At 37.6% G+C, this 26,550-nt stretch overlaps 1 protein-coding gene across 10 annotated transcripts in view; it reads left to right on the top strand.

Moving 5' to 3' along the window:
- The window catches only part of TBC1D5 (TBC1 domain family member 5), a 472,491-nt gene that overhangs the window by 299,656 nt on the left and 146,285 nt on the right, over positions 1 to 26,550 (top strand). For all 10 annotated transcript variants that reach the window (XM_037890457.2, XM_043540976.1, XM_037890455.2 and 7 more), the window contains one exon: positions 451 to 623. In XM_037890457.2, coding sequence (XP_037746385.1) covers positions 451 to 623 — 173 coding nt within the window. The remainder of the gene's footprint in view (positions 1 to 450; positions 624 to 26,550) is intronic.

The raw sequence follows: 26,550 nt of genomic DNA on the forward strand, positions 1-26,550 counted from the left end.
AAACATACCTTTAAATAAGACTGGTCCAAGCACATTTACTTTGTTTCTTTTTAAAAAAAAACACACATTTGTTAAGATCTGTTGCTTTATTACATTTTTTCATTTATTTATTACTGGACTTTTTAGTGCCTGACACTAGGAAACCTGCACAGACTTGCGGTTCTGTCATTCTGATTACATTTTTACTCTTTATCAACATGGGAGCATATTGACCAATAGAATGAAGTTAACTTGAAGTGGGGGGCAGGTGCCTACAACAGGTTCCCCTGCAGTGAGTGTGAGGCACTCCTGCCAGAACCAGAACTCTGAGCTGGGTAAAGTGATTTGTTGAGATGTTTACTTCAGAAGTCCATGATTACAGGAAAGTAATTCTCTCTCATGTACGTCTATACTGACATTTCATGCAAAGTGTTCTAATCATTCATTTTCTGTTTGTTTTTCTGTCTTTAGGAGAAAGATGCAATGATGACGCCTATACCATTTGCGAGGCCACAGGATTTAGGTCCATCTATTGCTATTGTAACTAAAGTAAACCAGATACAGGATCACCTGCTGAAGAAACATGATATTGAGCTGTACATGCATCTGAACAGGCTAGAAATTGCTCCACAGATTTATGGACTGTAAGTGTTTATAATGCGTTGTTTATTTTAATTGCTTGCAATTTGTTTCTCTTAAATTAGGGAATATTTGCCCTACTTGTTTTAAAACATTAATGTCTTCAGGAATAAAGGAAAAAGTAGTTAAGAAAAAGCACTACTTACCTTTGTGTGCATGTGCTTATTCTGCTAACCTCACTTCATATGAAAATGCTTTATTGTATGCCTGGAAGTATTTTTGTACTACAGTTTTCTGAAGTATTTACTTAAAATATTTTTGAGTGGGAATTTCTGGAAAAAGACTCTTCTAACGTCACCCAACTTCAGTTTTCTAAAATGTAGACGTTCAGTTCAGTTTGATTATTCTGTATACATGGGACAGTTGGGAACCCATGTATATAGTTGCCATAAGAGAATATGTTGCTGTTTTACTTCAGGGTCAAAGTTTTTGTAAGTAATGCTGACTAACAATTTTACCTTAAGTTGGGTTCTGTCATGTTGTTTCCTTGGATATGAATATTGCAGATTTATCTAGGTTACTAGAATATCTGTTTATACAAATGTCAAGGTTATATTGTGATCTTTAAAGATGAAGTCTAACTTGAATCTGTAGTAAAATGGAAGAAATCTTTTAATCATTTAAGATCTAGAGGATAATGGAACTGAGAACAATAAGTAGCCTAGGTTTATAAAGAACAAATTTTATCACACCTGATTGCTTTTTATATAAAATTAGCTTCGTTTACTAATTTTGTAACATGATATACATAGATTTAGACTTTTGTAAAGTCTTTGATACAATCTCTCGCATAATCTTGCAAAGTTGAGCTAAGTGGGCTGTGATATGAACCCTGTCACATAAACTGAAAATAGGCTGAAGGGGCTGCAAACAAGGAAAAATCAATGACAAGTTGTTAAAATTGGGGACAGGGCAGATTATCTAGTTGGGATACCGTATGGGTCTCATTTTATTTAATAATTTTAGTAATGATCTGGAAGAAGAGGTAGACAGTTCTTTACTGAACTTCACAAATCATATTAAATTGGAAAGTGGTATAAGTACCAATGAGGACAGAAAAATAATGCTCACATACCTTGAGAGTTTAGAAATATGGATAGAGAGGAAAATAAGAAACAACTTGGAAGAATACAAACTGATATGTTGAGACAAAACTGATCTATAACACAGATATGCGCTGGGAAGGCAAAACCTGAAACTCAGTATTGGTGAGGAGTAATCATAGAAGGCAAAGTAGATGTGAGTTTGCGGTGCAATATGGCAACAATAAAAGGACAGTGTGTTCTCAGGTGACACACACACAGGTAGAAAGAGTGGAGACTTTATGCTTGTGGGATGAAATTTAAAAAAAGGAACGCTTCAGAGAGACTATCAAGAAAACTTTCTTGACGGGGAGGTATTAAGCTGTAAAATTATCAATAGCAGCAGTGAAAGCCCCATAAATTAGGACACTTTTAACCAAGGCTGGGCAAAGCTCTAAAAAATGTATCGTAGAGAACAAACCAGCATTGTCAAGGGAGTGGACTAGATTTTCTAGCAGGTCATTTCCATTACGAATTCTGATTCAGTGTGAAGTACTTGAAAAAAGTGAGGAAAAATAATGTGAGCATATTGTAATTATTCTTGCCTCTAGTGCTGTCAGATAGGCACTTTTCTGAATAATGGTTTACAGTTGTGCGCAAGTTGACTGCCTCAAATGCCAAATTTTGTGTAGTGGTTAATGTTTTTTGAGCTAGAGGAGACATTTCTAGTCATTTTAACTATTAGTAGTAATTACGTTACATTTCCAGCTTAAGTAAGGTAACTACATCAAGGGCTCATGAGAGCACATTGATTAAATTAGTTGCAAAAAGTGTTTGCTAACAAAGGGGTTTTGGTTTGGTTTAGTATTTAACCGTAATTTAAATCACTGTCTCAGAATGCACAACCCTGGGAATATTCTACTCAAATGGTGCAGGAGCAAGAGGAAGGAGATAAGATAGATAGGCAGAGTGAAAGGTTTGTAATAAGTAATGGATTTGGGATAGCCAGTTGGACTGAGTTCGGCAGCCTCTAGGTCTCTTTACAAATACAACGTGTCTTGGACTTTTCACAGTTTCAGTGATAGGTGAAGTGACAAATATTTGTTTATAATTTATGTAACTTCATATATTTGTTTAACATTTTACATTTAGCAGCAGTCATTCTTCTATTTGTAATGACAGAAAAACTTGTTCTACTCACTGGGTCAGGATTTGTGTATGCTTTAATACTAATTTTCAGAAGCTTCTTCCTTGTGCGGCTAATATTCAGAAATTTGACTTGGTTACCTCCTTTTAAAAAAAACTGTTTACTTGAGCACTAAGTCAGTACAGTACTTGTGGTATGACTAACAATTTTGCTAGTTCAGATCAAGCATCTGAATGTTCTGCTTGATGATTTCTTTATTTAGTGCTTGTTTTATTTGAGACAGCCATCAACAATATCTATGTTTGCCCGTACCATATGGCTTGCTGGAATGAGGGACCAGGGATATTTGACCTTGCGTTACAAGCTCCATGGTATCTTTAGGACAAATTACGTCACACTGATGAAAATGATTTATGGGAGGAAAGGTTTGTTAGTGGGTTGTGTGTGCTTGTGGTCTCATTCAAATTGAAGGGGTAAAAGTAGAAGGATGGAAACATTTACAACTCACTGTATTCATCTTGTAGCCAGAATAGTGAAATTTCTTTGGATTATATTAAATACAGAGAATTTGGCCATTAGAGAAAAGTGACCCAGGAGACTGAGAGAGAGAGAGATTATTATTTTTTATTTTTATCCATGGCATTGGGACCTGTGTTCCTGTATCCTGCCATTGTGAGTCAATGCTGACCAAAAAGGGAACACCATTAGGTGTGATAAGCTAGTTAGCTTTTCATGGTCCATGTAGTCTTTTATCTCTCGGATGCCCAAAACATGTACCAAATGTGGTCGTTTTAATATGGACACGTGTCTACTATGTGAAATGTGACCACCAATCATAGTAGGCCACTGCGCATCCTTCAGATAATTTTTCAGCAACTATCAACATGGGCTGGGTTTGAATGAGCAAAATAAAAGTGAAAGGCGGTTTAACTCCTTACGAACCCCATGAGTTATTTCCGGTGTCTTTGGGGTTTTGCAGTCCATGCATCTGAAGAAGTGAGGTTTTTACCCACGAAAGCTTATGCTCAGATAAATCTGTTAGTCTTTAAGGTGTCACCAGACTCCTTGTTGTTTTTGTGGATACAGACTAACACGGCTACCCCCTGATATTTGGGGTTTTTAACGCTTTAAATAGTATGTGTCAGAATAAAGCCGATTAATGTTTATGGCGATTCTACGCATTGAGTATACAATACGAAATAAATGAATCTGTCTCAGTTACGTCTCATTTGACTATTTTGTTGTTGGAAAGTAAAATGTACAAAAATATATTTAAATGAAACTGTAAATTGATTACAGTGGTAGTTCAATGACGGGTTTCCAGACAATAAACGTCCCCTAAATTTAGAAAAAAAAATAGTTAAATCTGAATAAAAGGATTAGATACTTAGAGAGGTTGACAGATTGAATATTCAGTTTAATTGTAGAATTAGATGGGTTAACAATGATTAATGTCCTAGATTAAATGGTATTTAAATGTTAATTTCTCTGACCCTTACATCTAATTCATGTTAAAGTGCAAAATAATTATTGCAAAACCATTCTGTTGCTTCTTATACAGGCAGTGTTTCCTGTGTCAACTTAAAGCCAGGCTGTATTCTCAACTTGAGAAAGGAAATTTTTAAAAAGACATGGTTTTTAGGGCATTTTCTTCCATTTAAAGTTATTTGTAATGGATGATTATTTTACATTTCATTTAAAAGATGATGAATAAATTTAAAAAGATACTACCACATAATATTTTTACAACTAATTTGTTTTGTGTAATAAGGGTTTCAGAGTGAATTACATATATTAATATTGAACTGAGTGAAATTCTCAAGAAGCTGCATGCAGTAACGGCCACCAGGTGATATCAATGTTTATCATATGGATATATAAAAAATAACACACACAAACAGTGCCACATGTCCAGAGTGTAAAAGCTTTCTTTAAGAAAAAATTGAAACCATTGGTGCTTATATTTGGAAGCTTCTTCATCATAACACTGAAGTCAGGTTATATACCAGTATTAGGTGGGTTAAACAAATTCTGTATAAGCACATCCATATAAAAAAAAAAGCTTGTGTACAGTTGGGTATAAATATTTCATGACAGTTTTGTCTAAGCACAGAAAAAGCTCTCTTCAGAACAGTATTTGCCAATGTCTTTGCTCCCCCCCCCCCCCATGGTTCCACTTTATGAAGATCAGTCAGATAGCTAGGATAGCTTGTTGTTTGTACTGCAGTGTGAGGTTCAGATTCAAGCACTGTAGGTTGATATTAGAATTGTAGTCCAGTAAAAAAGCTATTTTGTGTATAGCCGCATGGTAGCAAAAAATATTTTTGATGGAGCGTAGCAGTAGCAAATTGATAGGGTAACTTTTGACCTCAGTCATTAGAATAGATCAGTAGGTAGCATTAGAAAGGTTGTGTTACAGAAAAGACAACAGCAGCTGTGCAGCCCCACTACTATTTTTATTAGTTGCTTTGCAATGAGCTCTGCTGTAGGGCATCCACCTGTTTCTCTCTCATGCCACCTCAATACAAGCCAGAATTCTTTCCCCTAACTGTATCGCGCTCGGAAGGGAGAAATGAAATTAAAGAATTTCATTAATATAGTAAGGGAATATATGTATTACTTACTGCATCCAAGGAAAAAAAATTAGCAATGTGCAACACTGGAGGGGTTAGTCATCACATTAGGAGATAACTTTGATGGTGTCCTGAAAAAGTAATCACAGGCATCAGTCCTCTTTAAGGAAAAGCCAGAACATCTCAGTTTTTACCTATGCCCTTCATACTTCCCCTCCAAAAAGAAGAGAAATAGTCTATGGAATGGTCCAAATCAATTATGGTTGCTCTATAGTTTTCATCTACAGTGATCAATTAGCTGGACAGCAATTACAATAAAAACAAGTTTGATCCATTGTGCAGTTAATAGAGAAGCCACGTAATCTGCCTGTTGGTACTGAAACAAATTAACATATCAAAATCAATAATGGTATACTAAAAACTAAGCAAGTGCAAACTTTTGTCCAGCAAAGGAAAAAGCACATTTCTAAGTATTTGAGACTAAACTCTGTCCTAGGCTAAGTGAGCACAACTTTCATTGACTTCCTGGGTTGAATTTGTCCTGTAATATTTTACTATTTGAAATAGGCAGAACATTGCATGTAAAAGGGAAGCTTTTAGAAAGCGTATTCAGTGCTTTATAATCCCTAGTCTGTCCTACCTGTAGAATGAGTTTATGCTAAGTATGCCCACATGTCTTTCTAGGAAAATTTATAATCCTCTGCAAGTCCCACAAATTAAACCATGTGTAAGTGTAGTTCACAGGGATCTAAGATGGGTTTTTCAGGGCTGAATCATATATTAACTTTAATACGTAAGAGTTTATGGACTTGTTCTGTCAATCATCTTTTTAATAGCAAAACAGTGGTTGTAGTAAGAAAGTTACAAATGCAGAAGTAAATGGTAAGGTGAGAAGTACCTGTGAAGGTCATTTGGAAAGCTATGTTTTGTTTTGATGTGGGAGGGATTGTCCAAATATCTTTTCACTACTTGAAAAAGAGGTTGTTTATCTATTCTTAAAGTTGTGTTATATGGTTCCTCACAATCAGTGGATATAACTAATATTTGTTTAGTGCAAATAAATGTGGGTAATTCCTGAAACATCACAGTTAAATACCTTATTGGGGCAACAAATAAATGCCAGTTAGTTCTGTAAGATTCATTTCTTTGTTTTTAAACCAAAACTACCTGCCTTTAGTTTTCTTAAATGATTGATATCCTCACTGCTTCTTGGGCTTCTCCAAAAGTTTGCAATTCTTTTGATTGAAAGAGCACCTTCTGTTCTTTTACATTTTCTTGTGCTGTTGTGTATTAGACTGGAAATGATAGTCTGATACATTTTACCTTATATCCTCTTTTCCCCACCTTCTGTATACATTTAGACTTAAGATTTCCTACTGTAGTGTCTGCAATGTTAGAAGCCTACATTATAAAGAGAATGAAAGATTGGGTGAGGAGTGGAAAGTGTTCATCTGTCTTTTATTCTCTTGCTACATAATTATGTGCTGAGATGATAATGAGTAGTACTGGGTGGCTGTGAGGATGGAATGCAGATTTGTCATTATATTGTTCCTTGATGCAGGTGGTGTGCTTCCCGTTTGAAGTACAGGGAAAAGTCTGTATTTGAGGAAGAAGCATAGCAAGAAAGCTTCCATTTTGGCTTTTGTCATAATGTCTTTAAAAACAAACTTGGCAATATGAAACATATCTAAGCATTGTAATCCAGTAGATTTAAGGGGAATTAATAGCTTCTGACGCATGGGTTTGTAGGATGAATTTAATATTCAGAGAGATATGGAAGACTGCCGTGGGTTCAATTTACTGTAATATGAAGATTTAAGCTAACCAACAGTTATAAAGGCGGAACAGTAAAGGGAGAGAATCCGTTACAGTGAATTTACGAAGCGTTGCTTACAATGTTTATCAGGGTGTCATGAGTCAGATATACATTTGTCCACCTTACTGTATATTTGTGCATTTCAACTGCTTATATCAACATTGCTGCTTGTTCTGACTCCTGTTATTTTCTTTCTTTCAAGAGGAGAGAGAATTATAATCTAGAAAATTTAGGATAAAAATGAGTAGTAAAAAAGCCACTGGAAGGTGGCTTGAATGACTGTTGGGAAAATAATTCTCAGTGTGTATAGGTCTTCAAGTTAATGTCAGCACCGTGTATACTACAGAGGAATGGACAATCACTTTTGTAACCTGCTATCAATCATTAGATAAAGACCATACTTTTGAATACTAATTGAAGCCTAAAAGATGTATCTCTGAGAATCCTTTATTCTTTCTAATAAAACATGGGTTTACATAAAAATAGGTAATGTAGATTTAGGGCTAGAACTGCACAAGGGAGAACCGGTATGGCAATATACTGCCAACACAATTTAGAGACTGAAGAATTTAAAATTATGTATTGTCATCATACAACTCTGCACCCATGGAGCATGGACAAACAGCTTGGCTCAGATAAGATTGATTTTTATCTACAAGATTATTAGAAAAGTATGTGAAATACATAAATCTGTAACATAGTGGAGACATCCAGTTAACCAGGTTGTTCACCACACTGAGCAGCTCCAATGACCAGGACTTTATGGATGTTGCGATGGAAGCAAAGAAAATATTCTTTACTTCACGCATTTCCACAATACAGCATAGTGTTTAATGTTACAATAGGTGTGATTCAAATGAGACATCTGCTCCTGGCATGCTAAATTTTCCTTCGCAGTTCACTGCTGTCTATAAAGCTTGGAATTTAGAGAACCAACTGGAAACAGAATTTGACTGCCCACTTGTTATGCAGTGCTTCTTGCAGGGAGCATATTACTCCCTTGCCCTGAGGCAGAAGGCCTTAAGAGACAATTGTATGGATGATCAAGGACAGCAAAACATTATATCTTTCAAAGACTATTGACAGAATGTTCTACTAAATTAACGGTACTCATCATCAGAGCCTTTTAAAATCAAGCTGTTCCCAAGAGGGTGGGCCAATGAAATTCACTGTCTTTTGTCCCAAATGAGGTTGGACCTCCTGACTTCATTATGTTCATGATGAGGTTCTCAATACCATACTCAGAAATACAGATCCAGAAGATAGCCTGCAGTGTGCAAAGCCAGAAGTCCCCCTAGGACATTCCTGTATATGTCCTGGTGGCCATGAAATCAGGAAGTAGCCCAGAAGTGTTGTCGGTGTGGGAATTTAAATCACCCAGAATAATCGGTCTTAGTCATTGCTATGGAAACAAGTATCAAAAAGGAAAGAGCAAGGTTAACTCAGATTGAGAGGCATCATGAAGGCCTATGCCCCAAGACCATCCCTGTCATAATTCTTTCCTGGGACTCTCACACAAAGTGAGGCTCAAAGGAATCTTTTTCTACATCTGATACCTCCTTTAACTCCTGGGAATGATGGTCTCCATCAGATATTTCCATCAGCTATTAAGAATGATAATATCATGTATGGAAGTCCTCCAGTTGGATGTGACCGGAGGAACAAGAAATAGTCTTTCTATCCCCATTGGTCCTTTGCTCTCTGGAATAATGGAGTTCAGAAAGACCCATAATGCAGTGAATCCCACTAATACGCCATTTGGAGAAATTATAACAGACAAGTGTCTGGAACTAACATGAGGGCACACTCAGCTCAAAGAATGTGGTCCAAACAGATATCAAAACATTGTGTAACAACACCTAAACTAACTTTCATATGATGTTAATGTTGTTTAGCTTAGATACCGAAAACACTCTGTTGTTATGGTGGCTTTGGGGAAGCAATCGGAAGATATAGCCCTCTTGATTTCAGGTACATGTCCGTCATTTATTATCACAGTTATGAAGGTCTGCTTAGATACTCCACTGTTTTTAAATGATCAGATAACAGATCTCATAGTCTCTGATTTTCCAGTTGAGTCAGTCTGTCTCAAAGATAGCAATCTTTTCTTTTTTGCTGGGGGGATTTGTACCTGTCTTTAGTCCTAGGGCAGACTGACTGCAGTGAACAATATGTGGGCTGAGCTGTAAGTCCATTCAGAAGCTTAAGCTAATGCAGAATGTGATGGCCCATGTTAGTGATGTTTCTTGCTGTGAGGACATGACACCAGTGTTCTATGATCTTAGTGTTAGCTTCCAGGGGAAGTTTAAGGTATTGGTTCTGACTTGTTTAATGGCCTTAGGGCCCGCTTATCAGAGAGACGGTTTTCTCCCTATGTGACTGCTACAGTTCTTCCTTGAGCAGAAATTATGTGGTTCCTTGTCCTACAGTACAATACTTTAGAAAGGACATGTATGAATATTTTTTTGGTCATTACCAGCAGGAGAGCGGGGGGGGGGCATTTCTAGCAGTTGACAAGAACGTGTGAGGAACAGTTGGGGGGGGGGAATAACATGGGGAAATGGCACTCAAAAGGTCCCGTTCCTTCCCTCCCCCCCCCCCGCTCTCCTGCTGGTACTTTCACCTTTCCTGATCATTCTTGTTACAGTCTGTATGGTAACACCCATTGTTTCATGTACTCTGTGTATATAAAATCTCCCCACTATATTTTCCACTGTTTGCATCCGATGAAGTGAGCTGTAGCTCACAAAAGCTTATGCTCTAATAAATTTGTTAGTCTCTAAAGTGCCACAAGTACTCCTTTTCTTATTACCGGAAAGGACATGCAGGAGAATGAAATTGCAGGAGAATGGATTTTACGTGGCAGACTCAACTTTAGTAACGTAACACTGGGGAGCGGAGGCGTCTGCCCACTCATCTCAAATATCAGGCATTTAACTAGGTCCAGTGCCAGGTTACAGACCTTCATCCATGTAACCAATAACCCTGGATAGATCCTTTGGCCTATCCTCCAGGCCTTAGCTCACTTTTGAGTCCTCACATTTTCCCATCCCTGTGAGGTTCGTAAGGAATACCAAGGGGGACTTTAGTCTATGAAGACTTCAGGTCTCCCCTTCTCCTTACAATCACAGAGTCCTCCAGTGAAAATGCTGAGTCTCATTTACCTGTTTAACTTGTATCCTCACTGGACACCAGCCATCAGCTGTGACAAACTACAGATTCCTGTATTAGCTCTTAGTATTAGACTTCCAAATCCTAGTCTTCTTTACCCCAGTCATGGCTTCACAATACTGCAAGGAAGGTGAAAAACCTCCATACCTCAGCCAGTTTGGCCCAATATGGAAAAATTCCTTCCTGATCTCCAAAACAGGAAATTGTTCACACCTACAGCATCCTGGAAATGCAGTTCACTGGCTAGACTTACTGGAAGAGAGGACAAGGCAGCTGAAGAAGCAAAGGGCTCCTGCCGTCTGAGGAAAAGTTTAAATTGTTGGGACGGGGAGCACGGGGGGCCAGTCAGCTCCAACATTTTTGGGCATGCATTCTCCTTTCCCCGAGAAAAGTTCATCCCCTTGTCCGGTCCAAGGGTCCAGTCCGGTCGTTGAGCTGTGAGGGGTTTCAGGCATGGGCTTCCCCCCAGTGCACATCTCCCTTTCATGGATAGTGCATTCTCCCTGTGCTTGAACCAAATGTGTGTATCTCCCCTTCTGAGATGGTGGGGAAGGATGGAAAAGTAGAGGGAGTTCTGCAAAGAAAATAAAAATGATTAGAAGCTCATGGAATTGACTTGACTGGAAAGAATAGTATGTGAATGCTAAGCAGTGACATAGCACAAATGTTTAAAAGGTGTAAACATCCAGGAGGGAGAGAGTGTCTTCAGGATAGCACATGAGCCCAAAACTGCATGGGTGCTGAGTGCCCTCAACCCTCCATTAACTAACTAGGAGTTGAAGATGCTCCACACCTCAGAGGAGATTCACTCACTGCAGCATCAGGCACATAATCAGGAGTAATTGTATTAAATTAGAAAGTGAGGGAAAAGTTAGGTTCAACATTAGAAAAAACTTCCTCACTATAAGATCTTTTAGACTGTGGAATAGTCTCCCAAGGGAATTGATGAAAGTTCATCATATGAAACATTTAAGAATAGACTGGAAAAAATACAGATAAATGCAGAAGGAAACCTGCTGCCCTGGTTGATGAGTGCACTAGATCACTTAATAGGTCTGTTTCATTTCTAACTTGTATGACTCTAGGAAAATTCAAAAGTTGAAAAATAATAAAATGCAGAGCTCTTGTAAATAATACTTTAGCCTTATTAAAAGAGTAAGCCAATAAATAGGATAAGTGAGAACTGTAATCTTAATATCCTAATAAACTGGCAAATTATTATTCCATAATATAGGGCCAAATAGGAAGAATGTTGTATGATTGCAGTCAGTCAGTATTTTTTGCATTGCATATTTTTGAGTGGAATAATCGCACAGCATTGTGAACACTGAGAGAGCAAGATGAAGAACCCTCCTCTGAAAGCAGTATCATAAATTTGGTCTAACATTTAGAATGGGTGTGTTACATTAACTTTCACTGAACTTGTGAAAGATCCCTTTCTCAACATCTGCTAGAGCTGTACAAACTTCAGTGAAAAAGCTTTTGTTCTTGCAAAGCCGAGGCTCGAGCTTTCACCTTGAGTATCTTTTCTGTTGCTGATGTACTGAATTGTATGTATGTATGACTATTTTTGCTGGATCAAGAATTTTCAAAAGCATCTTAGGAAATGTTAAAGTAGGGGAGCCATATTCGAAGAGCAAAAGCTACAAACATAGTTCAAAGAAACAGGTTAGTCTAGAGTAGGACAGGTAAGTGAAGTGGGCCAATATATAAATCTGGGAAGAAATTGTTGAATAGATTTTTCTAAAACATAATGGAAATTTGCTGAATAAATTATGCCAATATGACTTGGTTGGCTCTATTATGCAGCAAGGTACAACAAATAACTAGCAAGTTATTACAATTTAGTACTAGCGCCTGTCGTTTGGCAAGAAGGTAATATTTTCACACAACTCTGCAGAACAGAATTGTTTAGTCAAAATGAACAAAAGAGAGTATCAGATTAAACTGTTAATATGAGAACTAGAAATTACTCAAAGTGACTGGGCAGAGTAGTAGCTAGTTCCAAATACAATTGTGTTTAGAGACCAACAGGAGAGTCATTTTGGTATCCTTACTGAAGTTCAAGAGTGTTGCTACGTTGTTTTCTTTCCTGTACGAAAGTACCCTAAAAAGTGTGTGTCTTTGTAGCTAAATACTAATTAGCTGGTATTGGTGACAGAAATTCCAAAGATATGGTACCTGGGGAATAACTTAAAAAATCGCAACACCCTGCCTGTATAGTTAAATGGTCTGTTTTATAAATATCTGGAGGGACCTAAGATCCAGATATTTTCCTGACCTTTGAGGACTCATTCATTGTAACATTCACAATGACCCAATCAGACAGTAGAAAAGGTGGATGGTTACAACAGAAATTTTGCAGGCATACAACACTCTTAATTTCTAGAAATGTCAACGACAATGTTACATCCAAGTAGGTGTGGAGTATACACTGAACACTAGAAAGGATAATAGGACCTTTGAAGACTTTTTCAATTTTAGATGTTATTCAGCATATTTAATCCGTGGAGTCACTTCTTTAAAAATAAATTGTTTTAAAAGTAGTTTTAATTCTCCATTTTATTATTTCAGTTACATGAGTGAGGACAACTTTCATTTTGATGCAATGTCACATCCAGCATATGAAAGCATTTAGTTGTGCATCATGCTTCACTATTCATCTGAGGGGTGCTGCTGTCCCACTGAAACACATGCCCTAATGTCTTCTGTGTTTAAAATACACTGTTACATGATAGCTCTGTGCTGCAGTTTTCAGCATGCCCTGTGATGTCACAAAGCAGCTGTGTTACATTACACTTAAACGGTATTAAACCTTTACATTTTAAATTAATATATTTCTTTTCCGTGATATAAATAGAATACATAATAAGCATCTGTGGGATATGCAATTAATGTCACTTGTGAGGAAAGACCTTCATGATGCACTTGGGCTTTGGCACTCTTAAATTACGAGCTCTTTACTACACTCGTGGGATAAATTCCATATCCCCCAGATGCTTATTATGTATCTTCTATGTCCCTTAATTCCTATTAGCTGGATTAGCAGTTGTTGTGATGTTGAGGTTTATGGTAATTTAACTGGGATTGTTCTCTGTGATCAATACATAAACTTTAAAAGTTTAGTGATTTTATTCTGTCAATTCCAACAAGTCCAATGTGTCACTAATTGTTACCTGTATGTACAGGAAACCTTTGGTCATATGTGAATATTTTTTCACTATGCTATGTTAAAAATAATAATAAGCAGCTCAACAATATGCAAATCTAAAAATATAATGTAAAAATGACTAGAGGGACAATAAATATACTGTCATTCTGATGAGAATTCTTTGAGAGGAAAAATTCATATGATAAAATAGTTAACATTTCTGTAAGTCCTATTGTTGACTCACCTTGCCATAGTATGTTAGTGCCTGTCCATTACATAATAGTTGTATATTTATTTTTTAAGAAAAAGCGAAGTATTTAGATAGGAAAGAATGAGTTGGATTGCACAAATTTTACTTCTGAAAGCAAAGGGAGAAAGGGTATATGTATTGTGACAGGGTCGGGCCAGATGGCTATAGGAGAGTAATAGAAGGCAGATATATTAGTCCCAGGCTAAGTAGGTCCCTTTTCCCTGGGTAAGGTAACAGGGAAGGTTCCAGAACAATCAGGAACCTTCTGGAGACGATTAAGACAGGCTGATTAGAACACCTGCAGCCAATCAAGAAGCTGCTAGAATCAATTAAGGCAGGCTAATCAGGGCACCTGGGTTTTAAAAAAGAGCTCACTTCAGTTTGTGGTGTGCGTGTGAGGAGCTGGGAGCAAGAGGCACTAGGAGCTGAGAGTGAGAACGCAGACTGTTGGAGGACTGAGGTGTATAAGCATTATCAGACACCAGAAGGAAGGTCCTATGGTGAGGATAAAGAAGGTGTTGGGAGGAGGCCATGGCGAAGTAGTCCAGGGAGTTGTAGCTGTCACACAGCTGTTCCAGGAGGCACTCTAGACAGCTGCATTCCACAGGGCCCTGGGCTGGCACCCGGAGTTCCCCCCAATCCTCCCAACTCCTGGTCAGACAAAAGAGGAGTCGACCTGGACTGTGAATTCAGAAAAACGGCCAAGCTGAGGGCTGCCATGAAGCTCCAAGGCAAGCAAATCTGCCAATAAACACAAGACCCACCAAGGCAGAGCAGGAACTTTGTCACAGTATGATGATCGTAAGTCATCCGGAGAAGAATCATAGGTCCTTTGTTCTTTAAGTTTATTACGCTTCTAGCCACAACCATTGTCAAAAGGGTTTGTCAAATTTGTACAAAATGGCATATATTAGTTACCAGCTCAAGAGCAAATAAGATTGTAACAGGACTCAATAAAGCCCTGTGATTAATTGTTATATATTCTAATTCATGCCTATTATATTTTATCTAATTTAATAAAAGTCTAAAATGATAATTAATCCTTTCACAGCAGCAGTTGCTGGTTCATCCATTACATGTCCAAACTGAATTCCACTCCCAAGGAGTTAACCACTATTTTGAACTTAGTGTGAAAAATATTATCAATTTTATTAACTTGATCATCAAATTTAGAAAAGTCAACTAATAAAATCCATTACCACCACATCATGCATCCAAGATTAAAAACTGGTCCTTAGTGGCCAGGAACAGTCAGAATTAAATCCCCGCAACATATGTTTAAAATGCTCATGTGACGTTATTGTATCTGTAATTATCAGAATGTTATGTTTATTAACCCAGGGGAATTAAGATTCTTGTTTTGTGAAAAATGTAGTATGCATATTAAATTGATCATTAATTCAGAGTCTATCAATATATATGTGGCTGTTATACATAGATATTTGATTAGCATACTGATTGTGAGAAATTTTTTGCACTTAGGGTTGCTTGTCCTCCTTGGATAACATTGGAGAAATAAATGTCTATATATCAATGCCTCCACTTGGCTGCCTTTGTATAAAGGAGACTCCAATGTGATCTAGACTTAAACATTGCAGAAAGCAATCTTTCTGGAGGGAAGCTTGCATGGTGGATGCTTCCATTGTATCAATGCTATAACTAATAAAACTTCAGCTTCTTCGAGACATGTTTCCAGATATGTTCTTTATTCCTCACTACTTGTTGGCCAATCCATAGTCAACAGCTTTACTGCTCTACAGTCTGAGTAGAGGAACGGTTGCAAAAGTGCACAGCTGTTAAGTATTTTAAACTTGATTATCCTTTATCAAATTTTGGTTGTTCAAGTGTAGGGAAAGCAGTGACTGTTCAGTAAACTGACTAATGATTACCCCAGATAAAGAGTCGTCAAATTCAGAAGAAGCAAGACCTACACAGCAGTGAATATGGAAAAATATCTTAAAAGGACTTTGTCAATGTCAACTGAGGCCCAAAATTTTGGTTTTGTAAAAAATAAACTTCTGCAAAGTTTCATCAACAGAAATTAGTTTATTTTCATTTAAATGAAAACAGTTCATTGTATTAAGCCCATACTTTACAAAAAACAACTACAGTATGAGAACCAGAAAATGAAACTGACTATAAACAAAAGTGAAACTAGCAGGTCTAGTTTTAGTGTCAAGATGAATGAAATGCAAAAGTAAACTAACACCATAAGAGGGTTAAAATAAATGTTCAATAAATCTCTGTAGGTAGTATGTTATGGAAAATACAATAATTTAAAAACTTAACAATGTCTCTTTTATACAAATATTTATTTGTTGATTTTAAACATTTGCAATACTAGGATGTATTTTCTGTGGCTTCTTCAATAACCTCTCGCTACAATATATAAATATAGTGTATTAATCTTACAGGTATTTTGGGTCTGTACAGTCTGGCCAGACTAGTGATTTTAAGTTGATAGTTGCTGATCCTTTTATCATAGATGTCTAGAAAGGGTTTTTGTTTATATTGTACTGTAGACTTTTACAAAGCATATTGGAACTTAGGCCATAGTGCCCCTGTAGCCATCCCCTGAAACTTTGCCCACAATTCTATCACTTTGAGAACTCATCCAATTGAATTGCTTCCAAGCAGTTTCCTAGGTAACCAACACACTGTCACAGTAAGAGGACTACCACACATTAGAAAAAACAAAAACAAATGGCACAATTTCCAGTTTTTCAATACGTTTGAATTCTAAATTGTTACCAAAAGATAAATATTTTAAATTTAGTATATTTAATATACTATAAAAAACAAATAGAAAATAGGTACTTGTGACATAATGCTTTTATCCTTACATGTTCATTAGGAAGGAATTATATAACGGATTATTGCAAAATATAGTCCCTTGCTTGACTCCAAAAATAGTGGTTAAAAGTAGCTTCCCATTCTGTGCCTTACAGTAGTCTGTTAGGTTTACATCTGTAGAATCTCTATATAAACTTTTGGTATGAAGATATTGTCTCCTTATGACTTTTCCTTGCCAGTCAAAGTGTCGACTAGTGCCCATTGTCCTAACATGAACAATTCACAAAGGGGAACAAACTAATATGAAAATTCTAAGGTTTTTACAAACCACCCACTCATCATTATTTATTGTATATTGCCCAAAAATGTACTAAATGTCTTGAAGCAAACATAAAAATGTGAGGTCTTTCCCTGAAAGGGCTTCATCTTGCATGCTTCACTCAGGCCCCACACAGAATGGAAGCGTGGCGGACTTCTGGCAATGCTTCTGCCAGGGACTGGGCTGCCGGCTGTGTTTTGTACCTCCTCCAAGGGGACTCTGAGCATACAGCTCAGAGCACTGGGCAGGAGGTTCTTAACACCCTGATGAGTACTGGGCTTTATCATGATTTTAATCCATAGTGCAGGTGTAACAGAATACTCTGCTCCTTCGTGTGGCTTCACCCTGGATCTTCTCCCATTTTCTTGTTTTACCCACTTCATCCATGTGGCCCCTCTGTGAGCAGATGTTTTGTAGAGGTTGCTGATGCAGGTATTTAGGGTGGGAGGTTAGCCACATTTTTCCTTTCCCCTCCCTTCTGTCCTATCTAGGTTTTCTCCCCTCTGCTTCTTAGGAGCCCTGTATCATTTCTACTGGCAAAAGTGTCACTTGCAGAAATGATGTTTCAGGATAGTAGGTCAGATGACCCACCAAAGGTGAATTATCTGTTTGTAGTTTTTCAATATTAGATACACTCATTTGTGTTGAGAGAGATTGTTGATCTTCAGCTATTGGGAAAGAAGGGAATTAGGAGATTACTTAACTCATAGGTGGACCAAAAATATAAAAAGTTGATGATTTAAAACTTTTTTTTTTTAAAACCCCACATTTTAGTCTACAAAATTCAGACAATTGTGAAATCTTGATCTTTTAACAGACATGTTGAGCACTCACAGTGCCCATTAAAGTTACATGTGCTGCCATTTTGGGTTTGGCTTGGTTCACTACCTGTGACACAACGCCCTTCTACCCTATTCTGAAGTAATTTTGGCATTTCCTGTAGAACAACTTGTAATGGGTTTCTTCAGGACTCAAATGTACCCTTGGGATCCTCTTTCCTAGCTACTGATTTTCTTCACAAGAAATGTCATTTGTAAGGTTCCTGTGGTACTGCTTCAGCATCAGACACACAATCTGCAAAACCATTGGTACATACCATTCACAGAAACAAACCAAATCATTGTCAGAAAAGAAGTTAGCACACTGAACATGTCGATGGTGAGATGAGGCGAGGCTTGCAAAATGGCAGCACACTGGAAAAACTGAGCAGAATGATAGGAATGTGCCGTATAGGTGTGGGGAGGAAGGGCAGTAAGACCCCACCTCTCTGGATTGCTAAGCTTAGTCTGCTTGGCTAAAACCAGTTTTTTCCTCCTTATATTTCAGTCAATGAATAATGCAAGAGGGTTTACGTCATACGACCAATCACATCAATTGGAATGTCTGACAATCCAAGGATGAAATAAATATCTACTGCCTGTACCTGAATGGGGGGAGGGGTGCGGGCGTGTGGGTGTAAGAATAATAAATACCGTGCACATTTTAAACACAATATAGGTTTCCATAGACTGTGTGTGTTTGTAGCTATGGATAAGTTCTCACATACACAGATTTTATTTTAAAAATAAATATTATACTGTCTAGCTAACTCCTAAGTAACAGAATGGCAAAAAATATCTAGTTAAACTGGTTTCTGTGGGGTTTTATTCTTTTTTCCCTGTTTCCTCCAGTTGTAAAAATTATAGTGATTACACATCATAAAGCCTATCTGTAATAAAACGCATCAGCTGGCCAAGGTTTTCATCGCTCACTCAATAATCCATTAATACAGCAACGCTGCCCAGGCATCTTTATAATACCAACTCGGAGGTAATTTTAATCAGCTAGACCAGCTGGTATTTAACAGCAGCTGCTGGAGACGCCACAAATATACTCAATAGCTGACATCTTTATTTGCAGTTTTTCAAGGGGAGAAGAGATCCTCCTGTGGTTACTTATATTAACCATTAACAAAAAAAAAAAAAAGTATTGGGTATTGGAGGATTATACCTGAATAGAGGGGGCAGGAGTGGGGGGGAAGGGTTAATACAAAAAATAAAAATGGTAGATTCTTGGAAACAGAGAGAGGTTTTTGCATGAAGTCTTCTCCCTAAGCAAAAATACATGCTGGCTTTGTTGGAGTTGAGAACCTTTTTCTGGTACATTTACACTAATCTCAGACATCACTTACAGCATAAAATATATTCTGCAGTGCTGCATCTTCCTGTTTTACTGAAGCTTTCCTGTCTTTTTGTAATATAAATGTGAGAGAGTGTTCTTGCTAGAAAAAGTGATGCTTGCTTCCATGTGTTCAGTTTTAGCCGATGCATGCCATCTTTTTTGTTTTGCTTTAGTGAGTTGATATTACAGATGTACGTGTGTGTGTATTTGTACTTAAATGTGCATGTGTATATAAATATATATAGTTTATGCATTTGTACTTCTCATCTTCTCTGTAAGGGTAGTGATAAATTTAACATTGCGCACTACGCAGTAGTAAATGTGGAATACCATTTCACATTGGGGGCGGATTGTGGGGGGACACAAGCAGAGGCAACATGAAGTTAACAGTCACAAACACATTATAAATAAAAATTTAATTACACGGGGGGAGCTTGGCTTACAAAGCTCACAAATCCATAATGGAGCTTTCTGGTAATAAAGGCCTGATCTGTTTGTTAAACTCCAGTATTCCTGTTCCTCTTCTTTTATATAAAGCTTCAACTTCTGAGTACCATTTGCTAAAAGTACTGATTTCGTTAGTAGTTTCTTCTGCCAGATACAGAACTTCGTATTTCTCTATTAAGAAAACAGTTATGACTCTTAAGTGGGGAAGGAGGGGTACAGTAAAAAATGTAAGGAGAACGGTTTTCTTTGATTATTTATGTCTGATGCGGTATAGATGATGAATTTAATGTTTAATATGAATTTTACTTGTTGGAAATAGTTTCCAGTTTCTATTTTGTGCATGTGTATGTGTGCAATATCTAAATATAACGTCCTCTTCATAATGAAGACCTAGAAGGATACATGGAATAATTTAAATTGAGTTATGCATCTTGAAATACAGTAGTAGTAAACTTATTAGAGGTGCCAGTTTAATACCAGGGACCCTTATAATGGGAAGTACTCCATATTTTCCTTGTGCTGATATTTTCCTTCTAAGCTGAATATTTCAGAGCCAAAAGAATTACGGGGAGAGAAGAAAAACTCAAATACATATTTATTAAAGATGAACCAAATTTCTGGTGAAACCAGTCATTTGCAGGTACTTTCATTTTTTAGTTCCAATGAGTCACTTCTTTATAGCCAAATAGGGATCTGTCCTGTTTGAGACTATGAATAAATACTTAAAATTAAAATCCAGTGACAGAATGGATTACTGAGCATATTTTCTCATATTTGCAGTGAAAAGAGTTGTTTAAGTTTGTTTAGTGTGTTTGACAACAGACAGTTTGATATATTGCTGGGCACAGCGGTAGGTTGGACTTGAGTGGTATTAGCACTCAGTGTTTTGATTAATGGTAATTGTTTTGATGAAAAGGCATGTTTTACGTACAACTCATAGTTCTGGAAAACAGAAGTCAACTTGCAACATCTGTAATTACTATTCTGAGCTAGCATATAAAGAGAGCCTGGAGAACATGCAAGTGAAGCACAGCAGGGTTTTTGTGTGTGTTTATTTTGCATTGTGTTGCATTTACACACTGTTCCTCGTGTCAGAAAATAAATCTTGGCGTATTGCTCTTTTGTTGAACATTATGATGTGCTTTGTGACACCATACTGAATCCCAAAGCCTGGTTTAAATCTTGTAGTGGTTAAATTTCACCTATCTGTTCAATCAACAAAAAAAGAACCTAGAGAACCTTCATATTACTCAGGCAAGAAATACGAATGTGTTCATCCTTTCTGAGTTGGTTTCTTTTGTTAGAAAAACACTGCTTTACCCCACTGTCAGAATGTATATTCTAATTTTCTAAGGATACATTTTGTTTGGAAAATATTTCCTATTCTTTGTGCATCATGAAAAATGAAATAGTTGATCATTTTTGTACTTTGGTAAATAAAAGATTGCAATGATAGCTTCAGATTCAAGCCAATATCAGCTTTGTAAGAGGATGTCAAACTATTATTGCTAATATCTTTCATTTATATAGTGCTTTTTATGCAGAAGAATGCTGATTTCTAGAAAATTTAGATTTTAAGCCAAAAATACAATTAAAAATGTATCTCCTTGTCCCTGCATGTTAGCTTTGAAGTGCTCTTCGTCAGCTTCACAGTCAACGCCAAAAAATCTCTCTCCCCTTTTTAGGATGCAAAAAGTATCACAAAATGAATACACTGGGAGTACTGTAAACCATCTTTAGAAGATGAGAACATTAGTTTTACAGGTTCCTTATTTTATTACAGGCTTTCTTCTCATATTTAATATTTTGCAACACATTCTAAAAGAAGAAATGAGCAGATAGTGCTTTTCTCTATCTGAAAGATGTAGGGGCATCAAAACCTACCTGAATTGTCCCCTAGACAGTATTAAAAAGAAAGCAGTAATATCGACATTGTAGAGGGAGGCAACTAGATTTCTAAGTGTGGTGCCAATGTTTGTAGTCAACAATGAGACATAAAAAAAAAATTGTAGTCCATGTTGATAACAGCAGAGTTTGAGGTTTGTATTATTAGAGCTAGCCTAAAAATATTAGCATACAACTCATGTAGAGCCTTTATATAAGCTATGCTCTATTATATATTTTGGGGGGAAATAAAATCTGTAAAGCATGAAATTGTGGTGTTACAAAATGATTATTTCTAAAAGTGAATTATCTCTTTCTATAGTAGAACTAGCTTGGATTGTGCTGTTAGAAGTCAGGTGGTTTATATCTGAGCAAAATACCAATTAATAAATGAATGCTTTAATACACACCTAAACCCATTACATGAAAATAATACTATTTTTTTAATTTTCCTTTCAGTTAACAACCATGTGTCATTGTGGCATCTTTTATTGAAAGGAACTTTATTTAAGTAGCATAAACTTGTTGGATGGGCTTCAATTAAATGATGATTTGTTAATGCAAATGTGTAGCGAATGACTGGTAGTACATCTGTCTCTTCATCCATAGGCCATTACTGTGCAGCATTAGCACATGATTGTAAAAAACTGGAAATCATTATATGCAGGTAGTACATATTCAATCAATTCTGACCTTATGTCTCCGACGAAATAAAAAAAAATGTAATGTAAATAATATTTAATCTGAACCGACAAAAAAGGAGAATTTTTGAATATCTGTGGTTCAAGCTGTTAGATGATGTGAGGTAACTGCTGTTCGGGATTGATTGTTACTGGTGTCCCCAGTGGGGAACAGCCAGCACATTAATCCTCTGTTACTCCTCCCACATGCTCCTCCAATCCAAATAGGTTTTTCTGTTTGTTTATATTAGAAAATAAATATTCTGTTTATTTTCAAGTTTGGTATATATTTCCTTAGGAGAGGTGGGGATGGAGGGGGGGGTGGAGGGGAGCTTTGCACTGATGACCAATGTTAGCCAGTTAAGCAGGCGGTGACAATTAATACAACAAAAAAATGTACAATTAGCTTCAGCTCCATAAGTGTCTAATGAGCCATTTGTCAGTCTTTTGGTGAAATAAACTACTCTATCTTAATTCTCCACTCCTGCAGCAAATAAATAGAAGTTATGAAACACCCGGGCACCAATAAAATATAATTTACTTCATAGGGCATGACAGAACTCTTTACGTATCTAAAATGAACATGTTATTTACAAACGACTTGTAATACTAATATAAAAAAGGATTCCAATGCTAACTGCTTTCATTATGCAGTAGATATGTTTTTTTCCCTGATTTGCTTAATCATTTAAATGTATAATTACTCCTAAAGGCATGTGAGCTAAAATGACTCCTCCTGATGTGATTAACTCATAAAGCCAAAAAGAACCACAGAAAAGAACCTGTGAAATACTAGGGACCCGCATTCTTCAGCTGAAGACGTTGAGGATTTGCTGGAAAGGATAAAATAATCATATTTATTTGGGAACACTTCTCTTTCTGTCCTCTTTCGCCTTGTCAATATTAGCCTTCTTTTCCTAAAATTTACCACCACTGCCATCACTATTGCAGCTCCACTATTAGTGGGAGGGGAACAAGTGTAGATAAGTTGCCAGCATTTTAACCATGGTCTCATCTAGACCTGCTCTGAACAGAGTTTGGTGACCAGCCACCAGAGCTTTAACCATCAGGGTGCCACATGTAGTTACCAGCAGTGCAGCTGCACTAGTGATAGAAAAAGTAACAAGTCTTTTTAAAAACATTGTGCCTACACATCATCTTCTGTGAAGAAGCATAGCTTTGCAGTTATCCTCCCTCACCCAACTGGCCCTTGTATAAGACTGACTGACCTCTATTGTTAGATGTAAGTAATTGAGTTCTTCCTGTATTGTGTGCTGTGATTTTTAGCTAAAATTTACATACAGCACAATACAACTGCGAAATGCCACAGATGAGCATTCTGCAGCTGAACACAGATGACACCAACGTGGTAGGGGTTACAAACCCTTTGGAGGACAGGATTAGAATTCAAAACGCCCTTGACAAATTGAAGAATTGGTCTGAATTAAATTCAATGAAATCCAATAGACATGTGCAAAGTACTTCATTTAGGAAGGAAAAATTCAAATGCACAGCTATAAACTGGGGGATAACAGATTAGGTGGTAGTAGTACTGGAAAAGGATCTGGTTATAGTGAATCACAAATTGAATATGAGTCAACAATGTGATGCCACTGCAAAAAAGACTAATATCAATCTGGGGTGTAGTAACAGGAGTGTTGTATGTAAGACACAGGAGGTAATTGTCCTGCTCTCCTCAGCACAGGTGAGGCCTCACCTGGAGTACTGTGCCCAGTTCTGGGAGCCATACTTCAAGAAGACGTGGACAAATTGGACAGGGCCCAGAGGAAAGCAACAAAAATGATAAACGGGTTAGAAAACCTGACCTATGTGGGAAAGGTTAAAAAAAAACTGGGCATGTTAAGTCTTGAGAAGAAAAGGAGGGTGCGGATAATTCTTCCAAACTGCTAAGGCTGTTATAAAGAGGATGGTGAACTATTGTCCTTCATGTACGCTGAAGGTAGGACAAGAAGTAATGGGCTTAATCTGCAGCAAGGAAAGTGTAGGTTAGGTATTCGAAGAACTTTATAACTGCAAGGGTAGTTAAGGTCTGAAATAGGCTTCCAAGGTAGGCTGTGGAATCCCCGTCACTGGAGGTTTTTAAGAACAGGTTCAACATATGCCTGTCGGGGATGGTCTAGGTTTATTTGGTCCTGCGACAGTGCAGGGGGCTGGGTTTGATGGCTGCTTGAAGTCCCTTCCAGACCTACATTTCTACGAGTCTATGATTTTGTGTAATGTCTTGGATCCAAACTATATCCCCAAATATTTAGTTACCGGTAAATAATTTAAATAAAAAACCAACCAGATGTTGAGAGAAAGCAAGAGGTACAGAACAGGAAAAGGAAGGGGAATATATTGTCCAGACACATCAGAAGAAAGAGGATGGAAGCGGTTTAATTAAGGCAATGGCAATGGATGTGAATTAATTAACCTGCAACTTTATTCACTTAAAATTTCTGGTGTGCTTGGCAGTAAATTGTACAGTTCAAGCTATCCTTATTTTCTTAACCATTTCCACATAATCTCCAGCTTGCTCCCAGCCATTCCGCTGCTGGGACCTGACCACCATCCCCTTATGTGAGGGTTAAGGGGCCTATAAAAGAAAGAGGGTTGGCTCACCACTGTACCACATGTAAGAGCCCTCTTACTCAGCTCTCTTAAGGGATGCTTTCCTTCAAATTCTTTTCCAATCCATTTTATCTGATACCAATATCCCTTCCATAATGAGTGCTGGACATCTGCCACGGTTTTACGTACTAAGTTGGAACATTTATAACTTCACCCCTACTTCACCCCAATGGTTTCCAGACTTGCTGTGGAGAAGGCAAAAAAAACCCACTCCACTTTGCCAATCTGGCAGTGAGGGGAAAAAATTCCTTCCCAGTCCCCAAGGAAAAAAGACATCTATTATGGAGCTCACAGTAGATCATGAAGGGACCCTGTCCCAGCCCGATCCATGTAAAAGAGGGCTTCTCTGGGACTGCATAGGATACAAATTCCACCTCCTCAACCTCTTCTGATCAGCTAGAAGGGCAATTCCCCTCTCCTTGATCTGGTCCAGCTACTTCCTGCTCCTACCCATTCCATCCAGGTAAGGTTTGTCCTCCTTCCCCTTCTGCCACCAGTTGCATAGGGAGCGCTTAATGTGGCAATAACCCCTTTTCTGCCAACCAGCCAAACAAGGACCCACCCCACATGCAGTTGTGGTGAGCACATTTTCAGATTACATTTGAAAAGAGGTGAATCATTAAGGCAAAGATATACATACTCCTCTGTATGACAGAAAATGCAGAGAAGAGTCTCAGACCAGTCACAAAAGGACCTGAAGATAGTGCTGGATGATAAGGGAAACTGCCGCAGGAAGTAAAAAGAGGCAAGGTCACTGCATTAGTCTGAAGAAGTCCACAGATTTTTTTGGCAGTTTAAAATTAATATTTAAATGAGTAGTTAAGCCAGTTCAGTTGCTTGAAGGTGAAGTTGTGCTACTTGCTTTGGAGAAAATAGGCTGCAATATTCTGGAAAGCGGTGAGTTGGGGAGGCCGTATAGTAGAGTGGCGGTAGTGAAGGGTAAATTGTTAAAGGCATGGTTAGCATTTCAGCCAAGGTGGGACTGTGGCTGTAGAGAAAATACAGACAGTGTTGTAAATGTAGTAGCCAGATTTGGACAGATCTGGAGCAAGGGAAATCATGACTAAAGAAGGGAAATTATGGACAGTTACATTCATAATGGTGCTGAATTGGTAATAAACATACATACATGTGAAACTGTACACTGTAAGGGAAATCCAGCTTTGGCAAGTGATTGAACAGGATGATTTAATAGATATCACACATGAGAGTAATTGGAGAGAGATTTCCAAAGGAAAACTAGAAGGGGCAGATGATGGATGTGATTTAATATTGAACTAATTCAAGATTGTGATTGGTATTGGTATTGGACTAATTCAAGATTGTGATTCTGTAAGTGGAGGAGTATCGTGGTGCTAGGTACAATGTTACTGGGATGTAGGAGAAAAAACTTGCCAGACCCCCACCACAAAGATTTCATAAGACATCCAGGGCTGAAATTCTGACTTTCCTAGAGATATCTTCTTCTGTGCCTAGGGCAGCAGTGTTTCCTCCCTTTCCTCCTATCAGTAAAGTCAGGTTTTTTAAAGTCCCTGAAGTGAATATCTAATTAACCGGTATCCTCCTCTAAGAACCTCCTTATGGGAGCAAGGCTAAGAGTCTTTTATCTCCAGTGGTCCCTTGTCACCTCAGACGGATGAGTCCTCCACATTCTGAAGCAGAGTTTTGCTCAGACAAGTTCTATCTACCACCTCATCATTTCTCAAGGATACATTGAAATTCACCAGTATCAGGAAAAGACATCACCAGAAGAGAATGGATTTTGTTGGTTCCTGAATTCCTTAGAGAGGTTGGCTAAGGAACACCATGGATCTCAGCAAGGAGGAGGAAAATTGAGTATTTTCTAGAGGTGGGCAAAAGCCTGTCTATTTGTGGACAAAAGGTTGTC

The sequence above is a fragment of the Chelonia mydas genome, chromosome 2 (assembly GCF_015237465.2).
Source record: "Chelonia mydas isolate rCheMyd1 chromosome 2, rCheMyd1.pri.v2, whole genome shotgun sequence".
Lineage (NCBI taxonomy): Eukaryota > Metazoa > Chordata > Testudines > Cheloniidae > Chelonia > Chelonia mydas.